Here is a 21,533-nt window from a genome sequence, read left to right as displayed (position 1 = left end):
ATGCTTTCTTTTTTCTATTTGATATATTTTACTTCACTTGCTTGGTTAAAGTTACCTACAATATTTTATATTATTTGAGGCTGTTGTGAAACATATTGTTTTCCTGATTTATTTCTCAGTCCACTGGTTATTTGAATATAGGAGAGCTACTGATTATTTATTAATCTTGTTTCCAGCCACTTTGCTGATGGTGTTTATGAACTGTAGGAGTTCTCCAGTGCAATTTTTAGGGTCACTTATATTTATTATATTATCTGCAAGTAGAGATACTTTGACTTCTTCCTTTCCAATTTGTAGCCCCTTGATCTCCTTCGTGTGTCTTACTGCTCTGGCTAGGAATTAAAGTACTATATTGAGTGGATATGGGGAGAGTGCATAGCCTTTATTGGTTCCTGATTTTAGTGGAATTTCTTTGTATCTCTTACCATTTAACTTGATGTTGGCTATTGGTTTCCTATAAAATGTCTTTATTGTGATTTGATATGTCCTTGTATCATTAATCTTTCTTGGACTTTTACCATGAAGGTATGTTGGTTTTCATCAAATCAACATCTAATGAGATGACCATGTATTTTGTTGTGTTTTGTTTCCATTTTGTTTATAGGGGTTATATTTATTTTGTATATAGAATCATCTGTGTATATCTGGGATGAAGCCTGCTTGATCATGGTGGATGATCTTTTTGATGTTCTCAAGCTCAGTTTGCAAGTATTCTACTGAGTATTTTTGCATTCATATATAAGTGAAATTGGTCTGTAATTCTCTTTGTTGTATCTATTTGTGGTTTGAGTATCAGCACAACAGTGGCATAATAAAATTAAGAGGGCAATATTCCTTCTATTTCTCTTTTGTGGAATAATATGAGGAGCATTAGCATTAGCTCTTCTTTGGGAATGTCTTGTAGAATTCTGCACTAAAACACTTTGGTCTGGAACTTTTTGGGAGGTGGGAGATTTTTAATGACTCCTATTTCATGAGGGATTATATTTAAATTGTCTATCTGATCTTAGTTTAACATTGGTAAGTAGTACTTATTGAGAAAATTATCTGTAACTTAGATTTTTCAATGTGGTGGAGTACAGGTTTTTAAAGCTTGTCCTTATGAGTCTCTGGATTTTCTTGGTGTCTGTTGTTATGCCCCCTTTTCATTTCTTTTGTTTCTTTTCTTTCTTTTTTTAAAAGATTTATTTATTTATTATGTATACAGTGTTCTGTCTTTCTATATGTTTGCAGGCCTGAAGAGGTTACCAGATCTCATTAGAGATGGTTGTGAGCCACCATGTGCTTCCTGGGAATTGAACTCAGGACTTCTGGAAGAATAGTTAGTGCTCTTAACCTCTGAGCCATCTTTCCAGCCCCTCTTTTATTTACTTTTTGTTAATTCAGATATTCTATCTCTGCCTTTTAGTTACGTTGAATAAAGGTTTGTCTGTCTTGTTGATTGGTGGTGGTAGTGATGGTATGTGCATGTGTGTGTGTGTGTGTGTGTGTGTGTGTATGCATGTGTGTGTTTCCCTTCTCTTGATTTTGCTGGTCTGAGATTTACTTATTTCCTGTGTTTTCATGGGTATAGTTAACCTCTATAGGTTGGAGTTGTACTTTTAGACTTTCTGTACTCTTAGATTTGGAAGTATGTATTGGTTAAATTTGATGTTATCAAAAAAATCCTATTTTATCCATTCATGGTATTTGGAAGTTTTGCTGTGTATAACACTGTAGGTTATCATCTGTGATCTCTTAAGACTTTACAGCACCTCTGCCCAGGCTCTTCTTTTATTTCCATTGAGAAGTCAGTCTTCCTAATAGGTCTGTCTTTTATATGTTACATGGTTGTTTTCCCTTACATCTTTTAATGATCTTTCTTGTTCTGTATGTTTAGGGTTTTGATTATTATGTGCTGAAGGGACTTTTTTTGGTTTTCCAAAATAGGGTTTCTTTGTAGCTTTGGAGCCTGTCCTAGAACTAGTTCTTGTAGACTAGGCTGGCCTCGAACTCACAGAGATCCAACTGCCTCTGCTTCCTGAGTGCTGGGATTAAAGGCATGTGCCACCAGTTCTCAGTGGGACTTTCTTTTCTAGATCAGTGTACTTGGTGTTCTATATGCTTCTTGTACCTTTATAGGCATGCCCTTGTTTAGGATAGGATAATTTTTTTCTATAATTTTATTGAAAATACTTTCTGAATCTTTGACGTGGTATTCTCCTTCCTCTATTTTTATTTTTCATAGGTTTGATCATTTTGTAGTGTCCTGGATTTCCTGGATGTTTTGTATCAGGTGTTTTTTAAATTTAACATTTTCTTTGATGGATATATCCATTTCTTCTATTTTCTCTTCAACACCTGAAATTCTCTCTTCAACCTATTGCCTTCTGTTGGTGAAGCTTGCCTCTGTAGCTGCTGTTCAAATTCCTAAATTTTTGTTTCCAGAATTTTCTGAGTTTGTTTTTTAATTACTTTTATTTCCATTTTCATATCTTCAAAATTTTAATTAATTTCCTTCCTCTGTTTGTTTGTTTTCTTGGCTTTCTTGAAGGGATTTATTCACTTCCATTTTTAAGGACCTCTTAAATATTCATGTAGTCAGATTTAAAGTCTGTTTCTTGTGCTTCAACTATGTTGGGATATTCAGGACCTGTTGCAAGATAGCTGGGCTGCAGTGAAAACATACTGCCTTGAATGTTATTGTGTTTTTATACTGGTATCGAGGCATCTACGTTTGGGGTGAATTATAGGTCTAGGTACTGATTTCTGGATTTATCTTCGTTGGATGAGTGTTTTGTTCCTTGGTGTCTGATTTTCCTTTGGGTTTTCATAGAGTCTGATGGCTATGTGTTGCCTGGTAGGCAATTGTATTTGGATCTGATAGTTGTGACCACTGGGGGTTCCAGATAAAATATGTTTCTGGGTGTTGAAGCTGACACTTAGGAATGGGGATAAGCCAGGGGTCCTTTGGGGTTTACAGAAGAGAGGAGAGCAGAATGTTCACCCAGGATTGCTTATTTCATCTCCTTGGAATGGGGGTAGACAGTGAAGTGAAGTCACAAAAAGGGTTTATGGGCAATGTGCTACAAGCTGCTAGGAGGTGGCATGGACCTGCTGTTTCCCAGAGTTGGGGTGCTGACCATGGCTGCAAGAGCTAGGAATAAATGGACCTCTGGCAGTGTCGGAAAGCTGAATGAGTAGGAGCCAACAGCCAAAGCTGAAACTTTGGTCCTGGTCATGTCTGCTTAACATTTCAAAAACTCTTCTAGTCAGAAAATGATTACCGATACAGACAAAAAAAAAGAAACCTTTTAAAAGGGTCACTGTGTGTTTAAACTGTATGTAGGCTTAAGAAAAAAATGGATATAGGCAGTTATAGAAATAAATAATAGTCTTAAAAAATAATACAAAGTCTTTAAAGGGTCACTAAAAGAAATATTTAAAAAGCCACATAATGATGGAAAATACAGAGGGTCTGGATTATGCATATTATTGTTTTGTTTGACTTTTTTGACTATTAATGAACTAACTTTGGAGAGACATTTGATTGTGGGGGCTGCTAAGCTTAACCAATGTAATGATATCTTGACTTCAAAATTTGGGTCTAAAGCTATGTTGCTTTGAAAAAGAGGTCTGCTTTTGTTTTCACAGTTGCAAAGCTGTGGATTTCTCCCAGGTTAATATGGTTTGATCAAGTAAGATCTCCTGAGAGGTGTATCATAGGAGCGATGGCCCAGGTGACCCAACATCCAGAACAACTTCAAGGCAATTGGCTGAGATGATTCAGCCTCACAGACTACTATAGCCAAGATTTAACTATAATTCTAAATTTTCTCAGGATCTCCTTAAGATTACTAGTGCCTCCAGTGAACAGGAAAACTATACCCCAATTCTCAAAATATTGTTTATAAATAGTTTTGATATAAATGGGGTTGGATTAAATGGTTAATGGCCATAGTCAATCTCTTTCTAAAGAAAAAGGAGTGATAAAATATAAAAATGATGGAGAAAGGGGTAGATTATTGAATCTACTTTAATCTAAAATCAACTATTAATCTCAAAATACTTACATTGGTATAGATTTTTCCTTACTGATAAAAATTTGAGGTCAATTTTGTTATACTTCATATATATTTCTAATCTTTAAGGTATTATGTTTATACAGCTCATTTAAAAATATAATGTATAATTAAAGATACAGATTAATCGTCATCTATAATAGTCAAATGTATAGTAATATTAATTAGGTTTTCTAGGCATACAAAGATATTTTAATTAGGTAGGTAATCTACAAACACTTCAAAGATCTACAGAATATGACACTTAAAATGCTTTAGGAACTTTGACTTTTCTCAATCATGAGACTCATCTTCTGACAGCATCACCCTGACCTAAAGAAAACTGACTTCTGAACTTGCCAAAATAAGATGGGACAATCCGTCAGGGATCCTGTTTCAAGAAAGAGTCTGCAAGACATTCTACAGGGCACAAAGGAAGATAACTGACAAACTGCCAATATAAGTGGGACTGCTTCAAATTTCCTCCTTAACAGAGAAGTCTGCCAGACACTGTAGGCCTATAGGCTGAAGGTGGTTGTAGAAAAACTTTGGGTGACTGTCCAAGCAGTCAGATATCTCTGTCATTTCTAGAGTTTTGGAAATTGCTTACAATGCATTTTCTTGTTTACCTAGGTAATGTTTTATCCTTTTGGAGTCTTTGATGGAGTTAAAGACTAAATAGTTATAATTGTAGTTTTCTTTAGTTATGATAAAAGATAATATAGAAGTTTAGACACAAAGATAGGATAGACAGAGTATTTTTTTAGCTTTGCCAAATACAAATAAGACTAAATAATATAACTGTAATTCTTGCTTGATACATGTTTTGTTTTATAATTCTACAATGTTAAAGTTAAGACCTTCCTTTTAAACTAGACAGAAAAGTGGAGATGACGTGGCAGGCCCCTCTGTATGCTGTGAACATATTTTATTACTACTGGCTAATAAAAAAGCTGCTTTGGTCTATGTCAGGGTAGAATATAGCTAGGCAGAAAATCCAAGCAGAGAGAGAGAGGGAGTAAAAAGGCGAAGTCAGAGGTACCAGCAGTCACTGGGGAAGCAAGATGTGAGGTAACAAGCCATGAGCCTCATGGTAAATTAGAGAATAGAAATGGGTTAATTTACATTGTAAGAGATAGTTGATAATAAATCTGAGCTAATACGCCAAACAGCAATTATAATTAAGTCTCAGATGGCTACTAGGAAATGAGGAGGTGGTAGAAGAGAAACCCCCAGTTACATCTTCCTTATCACATCCTCTCTGATATCTGATCAGTAGATTTAGCAGAGTTGTAGGAAAATTAAAGTTGTCCTGTTTTCCAATGAGATTGATAATAACTAGAGGTATGGTCCAAAACATTACTCTTTTGATCCTTTTCCATATTTGTATCAGTTTCCTGGTAAGGATATTGATCACCAAGAAGGACAGTTAATCAAGTATTGAAGAAACTCTGTTTGAAACTTGGAACTGTTGGTGCTACAGTCAGTGATGATGCAGGGTTAAGAGAATTTACTCCGCGTCTGGCCGCTCCGCCGCGTCTGGCCCCCGCGTCTGGCCCCCGCGCAGCTCTGCCACTTCTGGCTGCTGCGCCACCGCTCACCTGTCAGAATGGCTAAAATAAAAAACACCAATGATAGCCTTTGCTGGAGAGGTTGTGGAGAAAGGGGTACACTCATCCATTGCTGGTGGAAATGCAAACTTGTGCGACCACTCTGGAAAGCAGTGTTTCGGTTTCTCAGGAAATTCGGGATCAACCTACCCCTGGATCCAGCAATACCACTCTTGGGAATATACCCAAGAGAGGCCCTATCATACAACAAAAGTATATGCTCAACTATGTTCATGGCAGCATTGTTTGTAATAGCCAGAACCTGGAAACAACCTAGATGCCCTTCAACGGAAGAATGGATGAAGAAAGTATGGAATATATACATATTAGAGTATTACTCAGCAGTAAAAAACAAGGACTTCTTGAATTTTGCATACAAATGGATGGAAATAGAAAACACTATCCTGAGTGATGTAAGCCAGACCCAAAAAGAGGAACATGGGATGTATTCACTCATATTTGGTTTCTAGCCATAAATAAAGGACATTGAGCTTATAATTCATGTTCCTAGAGAAGCTAAATAAGAAGGTGAATCCAAAGACAAACACATAGGCATCCTCCTGAATATTAACCTTCATCAGGCGATGAAAGGAGACAGAGACAGAGACCCACATTGGAGCACCGGACAGAAATCTCAAGGTCCAAATCAGGAGCAGAAGGAGAGGGAGCACGAGCAAGGAACTCAGGACCGCGAGGAGTGCACCCACACACTGAGACAATGGGGATGTTCTATCAGGAACTCACCAAGGCCAGCTGGTGTGAGTCTGAAAAAGCATGAGGTAAATCTGGACTAGCTGAACATAGCGGACAATGAGGACTACTGAGAACTCAAGAACAATCGCAGTGGGTTTTTGATCCTACTGCACTTACTGCCTTTGGGGGAGCCTAGGCAGTTTGGATGCTCACCTTATGAGACCTGGATAGAGGTGGGCGGTCCTTGGGCTTCCCACAGGTCAGGGAACCCTGATTGCTCTTCGAGCAGATGAGGGAGGGAGACTTGATCGGGGGAGGGGGAGGGAAATGGGAGGTGGTTGCGGGGAGGAGGCAGAAATCCTTAATAAATAAATAAATTTTAAAAAAAAGAGAATTTACTGCTCTTACAGAGGATAAAGACTGGATTTCTAGCAACATTTGCTGGCTTACAACCATCCATAACTTTAGTTCCAAGGATCTCACACCATCTTCGCACTTCCACAGGAGTCAAGCATACATAAACGCCGGCAAAACATTCTTACACATAAAGTAAGATATATACATCTAACAGTTTTTTTAAAGTAAAATATTATTTGTCTGATATATATAAAACACTTGGATCAAGCTTGACAGGGAAAAATGTTTAAATAAATGTGACATAAGGCTCTACTTCAGACTGGCATTCTGACATATTTATTTGAAAACATAATTATTTTGAAGAAACAGAATATTTGGGGACATATTTTTAACATAATAATTACTTATGGAACCCTGAAATAAAAGGGGTAAGTTATTTTTATCAGTCTTTACATTTTAGGAAAGGCAGAGACTAAAGAATCCTTTCCAAGATGAGAGCCTTGCTCATGATAATGAAGATGGGCCCTGGTATAGAAGGTATTCTGTCTAGGGAGAAGCAAGGACATTTTAAACTTATAAACTCAGGGCTGAGAGGATGACCAACCACATACCATATTGAGTGATGTTCCATCTAACTTTTACTAAATAGGCTTAAATTACACTATAAAAGAAATATAGGTCAATTTGGCATATTTAATTAAAATAGCAGTTAATTATAAGCCAAGTTGTACAATGAAAAATATAAAATTACAAGAACATGCATATAATACATATATGAATCAGTATTAGGAAGGTCATCTTAAAGACAAAGAAATATCAATTTTCACTTTTAGATTAGGCTGCTGATTAGATCTTAGATCACATTTTACTAGCATTAACAATCCTTAATCGGAAACTTGTCCTTTTAAAGATATGACTGTAATCTAAGTAGAAAACCTTGGATGTCAAAGACATAAAGCTTAAACTTTTGGGAAGACTTTAAGGAGGCTGAACAGACATCATCTTGGGACTTCCTTTAATTTTTTTCGTTACTTTAAATTGGACATAATCAAACTTGGGAAAATGTATTAAAGAGGAGAGCTCATGTAGACAGGTCATCAACCATATTTTCTATTGTTATAAGTTAAGTTAAATCTTATAAATTGATACGACAAGGTATCTTATAACTATGAGATACTAATTATTACTATTAGAGTACTTATCAGAATAGACAATTTTATTTGTATAGAATAAGCATATTTAGATTTTAAATGTGACTCTTGGTTGTTGTTGTATGTCCTATCAACCTCATAAAGAAAATGGTATTTTATAGAGAAAGAGCAAAGTTGGCCTCCACGAGCACAATATATGCACATGAGGCACAAATATGCAGGTCAAACATCCATATACATGAAAAATAAAATTAAAGCATTTTATAAAAATATTTTTTAAAAGTAATACATAGCATTTCATCCAACATGAAATTACTGTGTATATTATCCAGTTATACCAAAATGATATAGATTTGACTTATTACTTATAAGAATTGCCATAAATGAAAGAAAATTAAAAATTTCTCAACATAAATTACTGTTGAAATTTCTGTAACAGTGTTAACTCATATCTCAATAAAAACTAGTCTTCAGGATCAAAGTTATATTTGCTTTATAGAAATAAGTAACATTTTAAGATATTATAAAATAATTAATAGCACCCCAAATATCACATCACAGGTGTCAATAGTTGCAAAGGTTGGAGACTACGATCTCCTGCCTATCTGAGACCCAGTAAACTTAACAGTAACTGAGGCAGTTTGAATATTACAAAGAGACTACAATGCAAATGAGTTATTGCATTGGTTGATTCCAGTTAAGTTGGCTATAACCAAGGCCCAAAGGCTTATTGAGAATTAGAACAGCAGGATATCCACTGAAACACAGATTTACTGTACTCATCCAGGTTCCCAGTCAGAAAGTACAAATCCACAAGGAACCTTTACTGCCAGGGTTTAAACTTGACTTTTTCTAAGACAAAATGCAATTTGTTCTAGCAGATAGGTCATTAATACTTTATTGAATCTGGAATGACTGGGGAAAATGTAAATCTGGCCACAATATTTGAAAACAGGGTAAATTAAGTTGGCTATGTAAGCTGAAATGGCTGTGAGGCAAAAGAACCCACTCCGGAGGTCTAGTGTTCCCTTCTTTAGCTCCATTGTATGGGGATACTATTATTAAATGACTGAACACTAATCTACAAGTCTAATATAATCATAAGGATTACTATTTAGATGTCATGGATAATTCTTTTAAACACTAATATCAATAAGTGGTTACTATTTGATGATTTTAACATCAGTATGAAGAGAGATAGTTTGTAGTCAGTGCAACCCCTAAAGGACAACTTTTCTGACCTTATTTCTTTTTTGTTTTTTTTCGAGACAGGGTTTCTCCGTAGTTTTTGTTTCCTGTCCTGGAACTAGCTCTTGTAGACCAGGCTGGTCTCGAACTCACAGAGATCCGCCTGCCTCTGCCTCCCGAGTGCGGGGATTAAAGGCGTGCGCCACCACCGCCCGGCTTCTGACCTTATTTCTATCATGCTTACAATCTTCCTTAGTTGCATGACAACACTTTGTTCACAGTGTACACCAGGGAATGGAATTGTCTGTTAGTCATCAATAGCACAACAGAGGGATTAATGTGCATGCATTCTTTGTGTTGAGACTTGGTATTACATACAATTAACCCATCCTTTCAATAAACAAGACTAAAAATTTATATAGCTCAATAAAAACAAACTTTTAAGATCTTGTCAACAAACTAGGTGAAAATATGAGGTAAGAAGAAATTGGTAAGAGGTGCGGGAAGTCCTTTTGTCTATGCGTTGCTTTTATTAGTTAATGAATAAATTTGTTTTGGCCAGTGACTTAGCAGAATAGAGCTAGGCAGGAACTCTAAACTGAATGCTGGGAGAAAGAAGGCAGAGTCAGTGAGAAGCCATGCAGCCTCTGGGGACTCATGCTTACCCTGGAGTCCGGTAGGTCACGACCTTGTGGTGATGCACAGATTAATGGAGATGGGTTAGTTTGGGATCTAGGAGCTAGCTGGGAATACGCTTAAGCTATTGGCCAAACAATATTCCAATTAATACCGATTTCTCTGTGATCAATTTGGGAGTCTGAGCGTCTAGGAAATGAACAAGCAGTCTCTAGGCAACAGGAAGGAACTAAGAATGAGGAGGAACAGACACAACTTTTATTGATTATATCACTGTAAAAATAGAAAGTATCCAAATCTGCATCCCCCTTTCCTCAAAATGCAAGAGGAAAGAATGAAACAAGGCTGGAACTGTCTGCTTGCTCTAGAGAAATTATCTAAGAAATGGTATGGGCTATAATTCTATGAGTATAAAAATAAGTTTTAAGACTCAGGAATTATGCTGGCAGAAGTAGGTCCTCTAAAATCCGTAATATCACTACCCTCATTCATTGGTTACATTTCTAGTACTGGCACAATTTCCTTCCTGTTGGACAGGCCTAAATATAAGTTATACAGTAGCTCGTCACCAACAAGACAGGGATGACACTATTGTGCCTGTGTTGATATCTTGCCAGACTGATCACTGTTTGGGTTCATTGGGTTGTTATTTTCCTATTGCTATTTCCTATTTCATGACCAAAATAACTTAGGAAAGAAAACATTTTTAAACACTCATGGTTCTAGAGAATAGAGCCCATAATTATCATCACAGGTAATATGGCACAGATAGGCAAGCATAGCAATGGATACTAGCTAAAAAGATCTGAAAGCTGGAGCCAGAGAGTAAGAGCTATCTTGGAACAATGTCAGCACTGAAGCCTGAAAGCCATCCCGGTGACTAATGCTCTGCAATGAGGTGACATCTTCTAATCTTTCCCACCAGTTCCACTAACTGGTAAAAAACCACTCAAATATAGGGGCCTTTGGGGGCCATTCTCATGCAATCCACAACAAAAGTCACAGTTGGGGAGGGCTATTGACTACTTCTCTCACTTGGCAAACTGAATTGCATCTATGACTATGACAGACTAACGAAGGTGATTTTGGTGTTAGATCCAGCTCAACCTTTCCCAGTCCTGAATTCCAAGTATGGAATGTGTCGGCAAATACGAGTTACCCTCAACCTCTCAAAGATGACCAAAGAAAAGAGTATTACTTAAACTGCTTGGGGAATTACATGGACCATCATGAACAATGCAAATGAAGATTTCTTATGCCTGGTGCTGTTGTTTTTATTAATATAGGGTTCCTGGGGGAAGGGACTGTCATGCCAAGTGATATAATTTCATTTAATATGTATCTGTGTGTGTTTGTATATCCACGAGTATGTACATACTCTTGTATTGACACCTGCATTATACACAAGTATAACATAACATTATTATTTATAATAGATATTGTATAATTACACTATACAAGGTGTATATATATCACAGTACAAGACATAAAATTTTGCATATATACAAAATTACTTTTTATTATTGTTTTATTTTTGGTTTTTCGAGACAAGGTTTCTATGTAGCTTTGGAGCCTGTCCTGGAACTAGCTCTTGCAGACCAGACTGGCCTCGAACTCAAAGAGATCTGCCTGCCTCTGCCTCCCAAGTACTGGGATTAAAGGCGTGTGCCACAACTCCCTGGCTCCAAAATAACTACTTCTTAACCATTACCAAACAATATTGGCATTAGATCTTCATTCTTCTCCCATATTGGCTGTATTCATTTTATCTCTAATTAGAATCTCCTCCTCCACGGTTTTCAAATTTTCCCCTTCCTCTCAATCACATCCAGCTACTCTCCTCTCTAGTCTCTCTCCCAGTTACCAATGGCATACTATTCATGCACACACACCCAAAATCTTAAATCAGAAAATGGTTTGGCAAATGGAATCAACTACAAAACGTGTGCTAAGCCAGACTCAGAAAGATAAATCCTAGCTCCAAATCTTTAGATACGAGATAAACTGAAGTAAACACAAAAACCATACCTTGTCTTAAGGAAAACATAATGCAAAGTAAATCTCCTGTATAGAAATGGGCCAATAATAAAAATGCTCAATATGTGAATGTACTTCTTTCAAGCTGTTTGTTTCTAAAGCCTTTGGACTAACTGCCAGAAAGTATTTCATTTATTGTTGACTTAAGATTTAAGTATATGAAAAAGTTTCACAACTGTTATTTCATTTAAAATGACAATCATATTTTTCAGTTTTGCAATGAAAATTTCTTACTGGATATTTTTTCTTTTTTTTCCTTTAGTTTTTTGAGACAGGGTTTCTCTGTAGCTTTGGAACCTGTCCTAGAACTAGCTCTTGTAGACCAAACTGAGCTCAAACTCACAGAGATCCACCTGCCTCTGCCTCGTAAGTGCTGGGATTAAAGGCGTGTGCTTGGATTTGGTTCTTTTTAAACCCAAAGGTGGATATCTGAATTTCCTTTTCATAGCTCTGATAAATTCCAACTAGTAGAAAAACGTTTAGAAGGAAGTGTTACAATGGGATTGACGCTGCAGAGTGTCAGGATCTCTTCAGGAGGAGTAAAGGCCTGATGTCAGGACTCACATGATAATATACAATCAGGAGGCAGAGGGAGTAGACTAGGAGTGTCTTGTCTTGAAATCTCAAACTCGCTGAGAGTGACAGATATTCACCACAGGCCATACTGTCTAATTGTCCTCAAACTGTTCCACCAATGAGAACAAAGTTCCCAAGCACACCAGTACTATACCTGCTTTCAAAGCTACTGCCATAGCCACAGTTAAAAACAGAACCAAAAACCAAAAACAACAACGAAATACAGGTACTGTTCATAATGCAAGTGGTTTGCATGCTACATATAGCAAAATATTGGGCATTAACATTACACTTTTGCAGGTCTCACAATCTGTATCTTTCCAAATTAAAACACTGTATTTGTCAGTTATGCCTTTACTGCTATGAACATATCATTCTTTACTCATTTGTATTTTTCTTTCTGTGTTCATTAGGAAGCATGCATTTGATTCTCAGGAGACAACTTTCAGGAACTGGGTCTCTATTTCCACCATGCAAGATCCAATGAGGGAATTGAGATAATCGCATCTTCTGGCAAGAACCATTACTAGCTGAGGCATCTCATGTTCCAATCACATTCTTCTTCCATATCTCACAACGGAAGCAATTTGACCAATGCACTGTCACAAAGTCTGCACATTGCAGCTTTCACTGTGAGATCATTTTGGGTTTGACCATAGGTCTGAAACATGGAAATTCAGGAACAGATTGTTTAAGAGGATAGGGTTTTTAAAAATTGTGAACATTTTCCCCACATTTGTTAAAAACATAAAAAGCTTTCCCCAGTGGGGGAAAAAATGAATATAGTAAGAACTACGGCTGCTAAAGGATTATGTGATTATACATGTAAGATCTGTCTCTAGGGTAGATTCTTAGAACTTCATGGAAACAGAAACTTATGAAGGCTTTTGACAATATTTGAATACATACATGCATTAGACCTCTTTCCTGTGTAAATTCTTACATGAGGGTTACAGAAACTGAAAGTGGTGAAGGCTTTTCCCACACTGCTAATATTGGTAAGGTTCCTCACCAATGTGAGATAGTTTATATTTGATAAAGTAAGAACAAAGAAATAGTTTTCCAAATGTTTATGAACAGAGGGTTTCTCTCCAATGTGAACGTTTTTATTACTCTTGGGCAAAGTGGAAATAATGAAGGTTATCCACAGTGCTAACCAGCAGCATTAGGCTACCAACTAGTGTGAAGCATTTCATGTCTGGTAAGATGACCAGAGCAGCTGAAGGCTTTTTGACAATTCTTACATGCATAAGGCCTGTTTTTTGAGTTAACTCTTTCATGGCTTTTAAAATCACTAGACTAAATGAACCTACATGTTTTAAACCCAGGAGATTTCTCTCCAGTGTGATTTCTTTCATGCAAGTTAGACCAAGCAGAAGTGTTGAAAGTTTTTCCACAATGTTTCCATGAGTTAGGCTTGTCTCTAGTGTAAATCATTTCATGAATGTTCAGATGACTGTAGTGGGTGAAGGCTGTTCCACAATGCTCACATCATGAGGCTTCTCTCCAGTATGGAGTCTTTCAGAAGTCTTACACAAACTGAAATTGGTTTTTCAACAAGGCTTCCACACATAAGGCTTTTCTCAAGTGTGACGCCTTTCATGTCTGTAACGACTACTGGAGTCACTGAAGGATTTTCCACAATGTGTACATGCATAGGGCTTGTCTTTGGAGTGAACTCTTTCGTGCTTGTTAAGATCACTAGACTGAATGAACAGTTTCCCACATGTTTTACAGACAAAGTCTTTCTCTCCAGTGTGAATTTTTTCATGCAAGTTTCGACAAGTAGAAGTTTTGAAGGTTTTTCCACAATGTTTACATGCATAAGGCTTCTCTCCAGTGTGAACTCTTTCATGAGCCTGCAGCTGATTGGAGCGGGTAAATGCTTTTCCACAATGCTTACACACATAAGGCTTCTCTCCAGTGTGAACTCTTTCATGACCTTTACATGAACTAAAATTAGTGAAAGTTTTCCCACAATACTTACATGTATAAGGCTTCTCTCCTGTGTGAATCCTTTCATGCCTGTTACGACGACTGGAGTCACTGAAGGCTTTCCCACAAAACTTACATGCATAAGGATTCTCTCCAGTGTGACTCCGTTCATGTCTGCTACGGCGACTTAGGTCACTGAAGGCTTTTCCACAATGCTTACAGACATAAGGCTTTTCTCCACTGTGAATTCTTTCATGAATATTACAATAAGCAGAACTGGTGAAAGCTTTTCCACAGTAGTTACATGCATAAGGCCTTTCTCCAGTGTGAATTCTTTCATGAATGTTTCGGTAAGAGGAACTGGTGAAGGTTTTCCCACAATGTCTACATGCATAGGGATTCTTTCCAATATGACTGCTTTCATTATTGTTATGATAACTGTATTGTGTGAAGGCTTTTCCATAATGTTTACAAGCACAAGGCTTCTCTCTACTGTGAGTTACTTCATGGTTTTCAAAACATTTTGCATAACTAAATGTTTTGCCACACTGACTACAAATGTACCTTTTCTCTCCAATATGACTTTTTTCATGGCTGATAAAGTTACTGGAATGAATGACTGATTCTTCACAGAGTTTACATACAAATGGTCTCCCTTCTTTATTGATTCCTTCATCATTCTGGCCATATGTGCGTCTTGTTAAGTCATTCTCATTGAGTTTATCTCCAGTGTGAGCTCTCTCCTGAGGCTGATCAAAACAGAGACTCCTACAGGTCTCATTACATTGTTGATTTTTGCAGGGTTTCTCCTTAGGAGAAGTTTCCAGTTCCAGAAGTGATTCAGAATGACTAATGAGTTTCCAATGTTTCTGATGTATAAAATCTTTTGCCATAGCTTCCTTACATACAGATCGTATCCCTCTAGGTTGTTCTCTGAGATACCCATGTGAGGATGAATGACAAATGATGTTTTTTACATGCACTGGACTTTGATGAACTCTTACTCCTGGGTGCACGTCTTTATTGATGATAGTCTCTGTAATAGGTTTCTGGTTCTTATCACACTCACTATTGCATTCATATCCACAGTCTTTCTCAATCACCAGAGTTCTGCAAAAAATGAGAAAAACATTAGTGCAGCCAAGGGAAATATCTGAGACTGTGTGTGTGAACCACTGCAACTATACTATACTATCTCAGGGGCAACTAAAGAATGCCATCAATGTTAAGGACAATATAGGCCACATGTAAAGATCCTGTCATGTGCAAAGAAGTAGAGGGTTGACTTTATTTATATAGTCTTCCAGCAGATTGGATTTTGATGATCAGCATTCATGTGGAGGGCTCACAAGTTCCTGTTACTCTTGATCTAAAGGATCTCTTTCTCTCTTCTGCCTTCTACAAATGTTTTTGTCATGCAAGAAAGCACACACATGAACACATAAAGTAAATGAATGGCATAAAAAAAGTGAATATAGAGGCAAAAGTTCTATAGTTGGAAGACAATCATAACAATCACATAAAATGCTGAAACACTGTGGCATTCTAAATACTCAGCCGGTTTTGGTTGGTTATCAACTAGATTCATCTAGGGTCATCTGAGAATAGAAACCCTCAATGGAGAAAATGGCTCAATCAGCTTGGCCTGTAAACAAGTCTGTGGGAGGATTTTCACCTTCCTGATTGATAAAGGAGGCCTCTGACAATGCTGGGTAATGTGCCCACGGCAGAAGTGCATGAGATGTATAGGAAAGATACCTGTGGCTTAGTTTAGTTCAACATTACACAAACTAGGACACACATCCGAGAAGAGAGAAACTGAATGGAGAAAATGCCTTTATCAAGTTGACATTTAGGTCTATCTGTGTGGGCATTTTCTTGATCACTGATTGAGGTAGAGTGCCCCAGTCCACTGTGGGTATTGTCCCCCAAGAGGTGTGGGCCAGAAGCTAAGTAATGGATGAGGAGCACACCAATGAATAGAATTTCTCCATCACCTCTGCTTCAGTTCCTGCATCCAGATTCTTGCCATGTTTGGGCTCCTGCCTTGACATTCTTCTGTGATTAGGCTGTGACAAGGAAGTGTAAGTCAAAATGAGCTCTACCTCTGAGTTGTGTGGGTTTTTTTTTTTTGTCACAGCAAAAGAGAGAAAATAAATGACAGTTCTAATAAGAAAGGACAGAATAATATATGTAAAAAAAGTAAATACTTTTGGATATGAAGGTAAGTTTTGTGTAATAAGCCACCAGAAAAGCTCCTTCAGAGCTTAATGTCCCTGATGTATTTATGATATTAATAGATTACATAGATGGGATACTCAGATATTGAATGGTAAATCAATGCTCTGTTACAGGAATGTGTGTAGGATCATTTTTCACTTAGGTTTACTTGGAGCATTTGGCAGGATCTCAGTTGGTTTATGATTCCCAAATATTTGACATAAACTCTTGTCCATTGAATATAAATTACCTTGTATTTCTGCTGAGATCTTTGTAGTCCTCTTCAATATTTTCTTCTAGTGCTTTCTCTAGAAGAAAATTTAGAATACTTTATGACATTCATATTGAACATAAAAAATTATTACAATCTAGCTTTTATGACATGGGTATTCATACTAAATTTACCACATATTCCCTTCTAGAATCCAGATCACAACAACTCCACACACAAACAGTTGCACTCACTGAATAAGCAAGGGGAGCACTGTAAATTTTGGTCTCTGGCCTCCACCTTTGGAGGCCCCGCCCCTGTGCTCCTTGCCCCTTGCACCTTGACACCTTGCTGAGGAGGGTCGAGGAGGGTCAAGATAGCCCACCAAACCTTGGCCCCTCCCCAGAGGAGGTCAGGACCACTCCCCTAGCCTATTTAAACTGCTCCCTGGAAAGTTAACATGTGCTGATGTCTTGCCCCCCGCCCCTCCCCCCAGTTTGTTTTGATTCAGCATGATTGGGATTTTTGCCTTGACAGAACTTGTGTTAGAAAATATTCCTAACAAGCACCTTTTTTTTTGTTTTTTTTTTTACCTATGAAGATCAGGTTTAAAAATGTTTCTTCCATCACAGCACTGTAGAGCTTCTTTTGAGTAGAATCCAACAATGCCCACTCTTCTACAGTGAAGTTCACAGCAACATCCTCAGAGGTCACTGGCTCCTAAGAGTGCATATATTAGGATGGTTAGCTTTACCTGACAGGCTGACAAGATACAGAATCATCTAGCATTTATGTTTCTGAAGATACCTCTAAGTGATCCTTTAAATAGGATTAACTGAAGAATACGTGTGGGAGGCTATCTTGATTACTTATCTAATACAAGAAGATCCACTGTCTCAGTTACTACTTGCCTGCCAGTCAGGCATCACAATCCCTGACTTCAAACGATACTACAGAGCTACGGTACTGCAAACAGCCTGGTATTGGCATAAAAACAGACAGGAGGACCAATGAAACTGAATCAAAGGCCTGGATATTAATTCACACACTTTAGAACACCTGATTTTTGACAAAGAAGCAAAAAATATCAAATGGAAAAAAGAAAGCATTTTTAACAAATGGTGCTGGCATAACTGGATTTCAACATGTAGAAGAGTGAAAATAGACCCATATCTATCACCATGCACAAAACTCAAGTCCAGATGGATCAGACCTCAACATAAAACCAGCCACACTGAACCTCATAGAAGAGAAAGTGGGAAGTACGCTTGAACACATTGGCACAGGAGACCCCTTCCTAAATATAACCCCAGCAGCACAGACACTGAGAGAAAAAAATAAATGGGACCTCCTGAAACTGAAAAGCTTCTGTAAAGCAATGGACATGGTCAACAAGACAAAACGACAGCCTACAGAATGAGAAAAGATCCTCACCAACCCCACATCAGACAGAAATCTGATCTCCAAAATATATAAAGAACTCAAGAAATTGGTCATCAAAAGAACAAATAATCCAATAAAAAAATGGAGTACAGAGCTAAAGAGAGAACTCTCAAAAGAGGAATCTAAAATGGCTGAAAGACACTTAAGGAAATGTTCAACATCCTTATTCATCAGAGAAATGCAAACCAAAACAACTCTGAGAATCCATCTTATGCCTCTAAGAATGGCCAAGATCAAAAACACTGATGACAACTTATGCTGGAAAGGTTGTGGGAAAAAGAGAACACTTCTGCATTGTTGGTGGGAATGCAAGCTGGTACAGCCCCTTTGGACGTCAGTGTGGTGATTTCTTAGAAAATTAGAAAACAACCTTCCTCAAGACCCAGTAATACCACTTTTGGGTATATATCCAAAGGATGCTCAATCATGCCACAAGGACATGTGCTCAACTCTGTTCATAGCAGCATTGTTTGTCATAGCCAGAACCTGGAAACAACCCAAATGTCCCTTGACTGAAGAATGGATAAGGAAAATGTGGTACATTTACACAATGGAGTACTTACTACACAGTGGAAAAAAATAACATCTTGAAATCTGCAGGAAAATAGATGGAGATAGAAAACATTATTTTGAGTGAGGTAACCCAGACACAGAAAGACAATTATCACATGTACTCACTCATAGGTGGTTTTTAAACATAAAGCAAAGAAAACCAGCCTACAAATCAGAATCACAGAGAACCTAGACAACAATGAAGACACTAAGAGAGACATACATAGATCTAATCTACATGGGAAGTAGAAAAAGAGAAGATCTCCTGAGTAAATTGGGAGCATGAGGACCTTGGGAGAGGGTTGAAGGGGGAGGGGAGATGCAGGGAGGGGAGCAGAGAAAAATGTAAAGCTCAATAAAAATCAACAACAGCAAAAAAGGAAATACACAGACTAACAAAATGGTTGCAAAAACAGGATCCATCCTTCTGTTGCATCCAAGAAACATACCTCAATACCAAGCACAGGTATCACCTCAGGGAAAAGGATTGGAAAAAAAGATATTCTAAGTGAATGACCTAAAAAGCAAGTTGTTGTAGCTATTTTAGCATATAACAAAATGGTCTTCAAACCTAAACTAATTAAAAGACACAGGGAAGGATCAGTGGGAAAACATACCAAGATGGCATTTCCAGTCTTAACATCTCTGTGCCCTCTGAATGAACTAAACAAGGCCTATGTGAATTCACAGACTGAAGCAGCAAGCCTAGGGGCCTACATGGATCTGAACCAGGTCCTCTGGGTATATATTATAGCTTTCAGTTTAGTACTCTTATGGGACACCCGAACATGTGAACTTGTGGGTCTCTTTTTCTCCATGAGGTTGCCTTGTCCAACCTTGTTCTGATGTTTTCTGTTTTACCTCATTATATTTTATTTTGTCATGTTTGGCCACTATCTCTTAGAAACCTGTTATTGTCTAATGAGAGACAGAAAGGGAGTAGACCCAGAGGGGAGGACAAATAGAAAGAAACTGGGAGAATAAGAGGGAAGGGAAACAACAATCAGGATATGCTGTCTAAGAATAGAAACTGTTTTCAATAAAATGAAAATATATAATAAAGAATCACTACAAACAACACATGAAGCAAATTGAAATTTATCTTTCTTCAGACTGGTAACTTTGGACAACCTCAGTCAGGAAAACAAGAAAAAAAGCCTTGCACGTTATAATTTTGTGAAACTAAAGCAAAACATGGGGGCTAGAGAAGTGACTCAGTGGTAAAGAGCGCTTGTTGCTCTTGCAGAGGATCTGGGTTCAGTTCCTAGCACCCACAAAGTGGTTCACAACCAGCTGTCACTCCAGTTCCGTGAGAACCAAAGGCACCACCAAGCATGCGAGTGGTACACAAACATATATGCAGGCAAGCGCACACACAAAACAAAACGCATAAATATAGAATAAAATTAAAAATACTAAAGAAAAACAAAACAAGAAAACCGAAAGCAAAAATCCAAAAACCATATTGAATAGGGTGTTAAGGAGAGACAGTTCTGTGGGAAACTTCTCAACCACCAGGAGGCATGGGAAACAATTCTGAGGCAGACCAGATGACGGAGGGGAGGGGATGGGAGGAGACAGAAATGATATCCGAGGTGATAATGCATAAAACCTAAATCAAAGCAAACAGAAGCACAAGCGAAGGGAAACTGCACAGACCACCCAGGTCCCTCCAGTTCGGGCTCAGCATTTCCAACCCGCCAGCGCCGCAAGGTCTGAGTAGGAGAAGGTCCATGGCAAGGACTAACCCAAGAGTGCTGGAGATTGCGGGGAAGCAGCTTCACCAGAACAGAAAACTGGGGCACTCGGGGCTCAAGGTTTCCGTGGGGTGCACACTGCACGCACAGGTGGGCACAGGCATTGTTGAGCCAGACTGCGCAGCGCCAAGGAAGACTCCAGGTGCTGGCGACGCAAAACCCAACTGTCCCCAAGATTCCAGCGCCCCAGGCACACTCACCATTTCTGACATGCCTAGGTGTTTTCTCAAAGAGGATTGGAGTCAGCGGAACACAAAGTGGTCCAGACCAGACCATCACAAGTACCTCTCCCCCCCGCCCCCCAAGTAGTAAACGAAGCGTAAAAAATGACTTCCGGGACGCGCGCTGCAACCATCCGCGCCCCTGATTGGACAGTTCGGCGTCTTTTAGTAATGTGGTCCCTGATTGGCGAACTGTACTCAGTCCGCGAAAATTATCAAAACAATTTAGGAAAGCTCAGCTGCAAGACCTGACTGCTCGCTCTCTCAGAAGAACGCGAACTTCTGTGAATTCAAAGCCATTCAGGGCTACATGGTAAGATCCTGACCCAAAACGAAACAAAAAAGCCAGGCATGGTGCAGGCATTTCTATTCGGGATCTTTAAGTGGAGGCTAGCCTGGTCCAGAGAACTAGTTCCCGGACAGACCATACAGAGTACCAGAGAGCTGGGCGGTGGTGGTGCACAGCTTTAATCCCAGCCCTTGGGAGGCAGAGGCAGGCGGATCTCTGTGAGTTCGAGACCAGCCTGGTCTACAAGAGCTAGTTCCAGGACAGGCTCCAAAAACCACAGAGAAACCCTGTCTAGAAAAACCAAAAAAAAAAAAAAAAAAAACCAAAAAAACAAAAAACCCCAAAAACATAGTACCAGAGAAAAGCTGTCTCGGAAAACCAAATCAAGTAAGGAAGCAAAAATAAACAACCAAACAAATTTTAAAACCAAAGCTCTAACATATTATCCGCCCCGTGTGGAATGAACCTGTTCCATTTCGGGATTTCACTGCATTGTAAGACGACACACTCTGGGATTTGGAATGCACTCACTCACTGCCTCGAACACTCAGTATTCGCCACCTGCCCTTCCCATAAAGATGGAGTCTTAAGTTTGCTCATTCCATTCCAATCTTTTT

At 38.4% G+C, this 21,533-nt stretch overlaps 1 protein-coding gene across 1 annotated transcript; it reads right to left on the bottom strand.

Annotated features, from left to right (window-relative positions):
* Positions 1-7,018: 7,018 nt before the first annotated feature.
* LOC142856568 (uncharacterized) lies at positions 7,019-20,725 on the bottom strand. The gene is made up of 4 exons (XM_075984185.1): positions 20,607-20,725; positions 17,248-17,374; positions 16,694-16,751; positions 7,019-15,333 (listed from the first exon to the last, which is right to left on the bottom strand). Exons 1-4 carry the CDS (start codon positions 20,616-20,618, stop codon positions 13,872-13,874), a joined length of 1,659 nt encoding a protein of 552 aa, XP_075840300.1. The 5' UTR covers positions 20,619-20,725; the 3' UTR covers positions 7,019-13,871.
* Positions 20,726-21,533: the final 808 nt, after the last annotated feature.

The sequence above is a fragment of the Microtus pennsylvanicus genome, chromosome 8 (assembly GCF_037038515.1).
Source record: "Microtus pennsylvanicus isolate mMicPen1 chromosome 8, mMicPen1.hap1, whole genome shotgun sequence".
Taxonomy (NCBI): Eukaryota; Metazoa; Chordata; class Mammalia; order Rodentia; family Cricetidae; genus Microtus; species Microtus pennsylvanicus.
Note: the sequence above shows the minus strand (reverse complement) of the source record. Positions and strands in the feature narration are given on the sequence as shown.

What these genes read in the sequence shown, in the direction of transcription:
- LOC142856568 (XM_075984185.1), bottom strand. An exon ending in TTTAAACCTGATCTTCATAG is followed by an intron (nt 16,752 to 17,247) that starts GTAAAAAAAAAA and finishes ATTTTCTTCTAG; the next exon opens with AGAAAGCACTAGAAGAAAAT. An exon ending in GATCTCAGCAGAAATACAAG is followed by an intron (nt 15,334 to 16,693) that starts GTAATTTATATT and finishes CATTTTTTGCAG; the next exon opens with AACTCTGGTGATTGAGAAAG.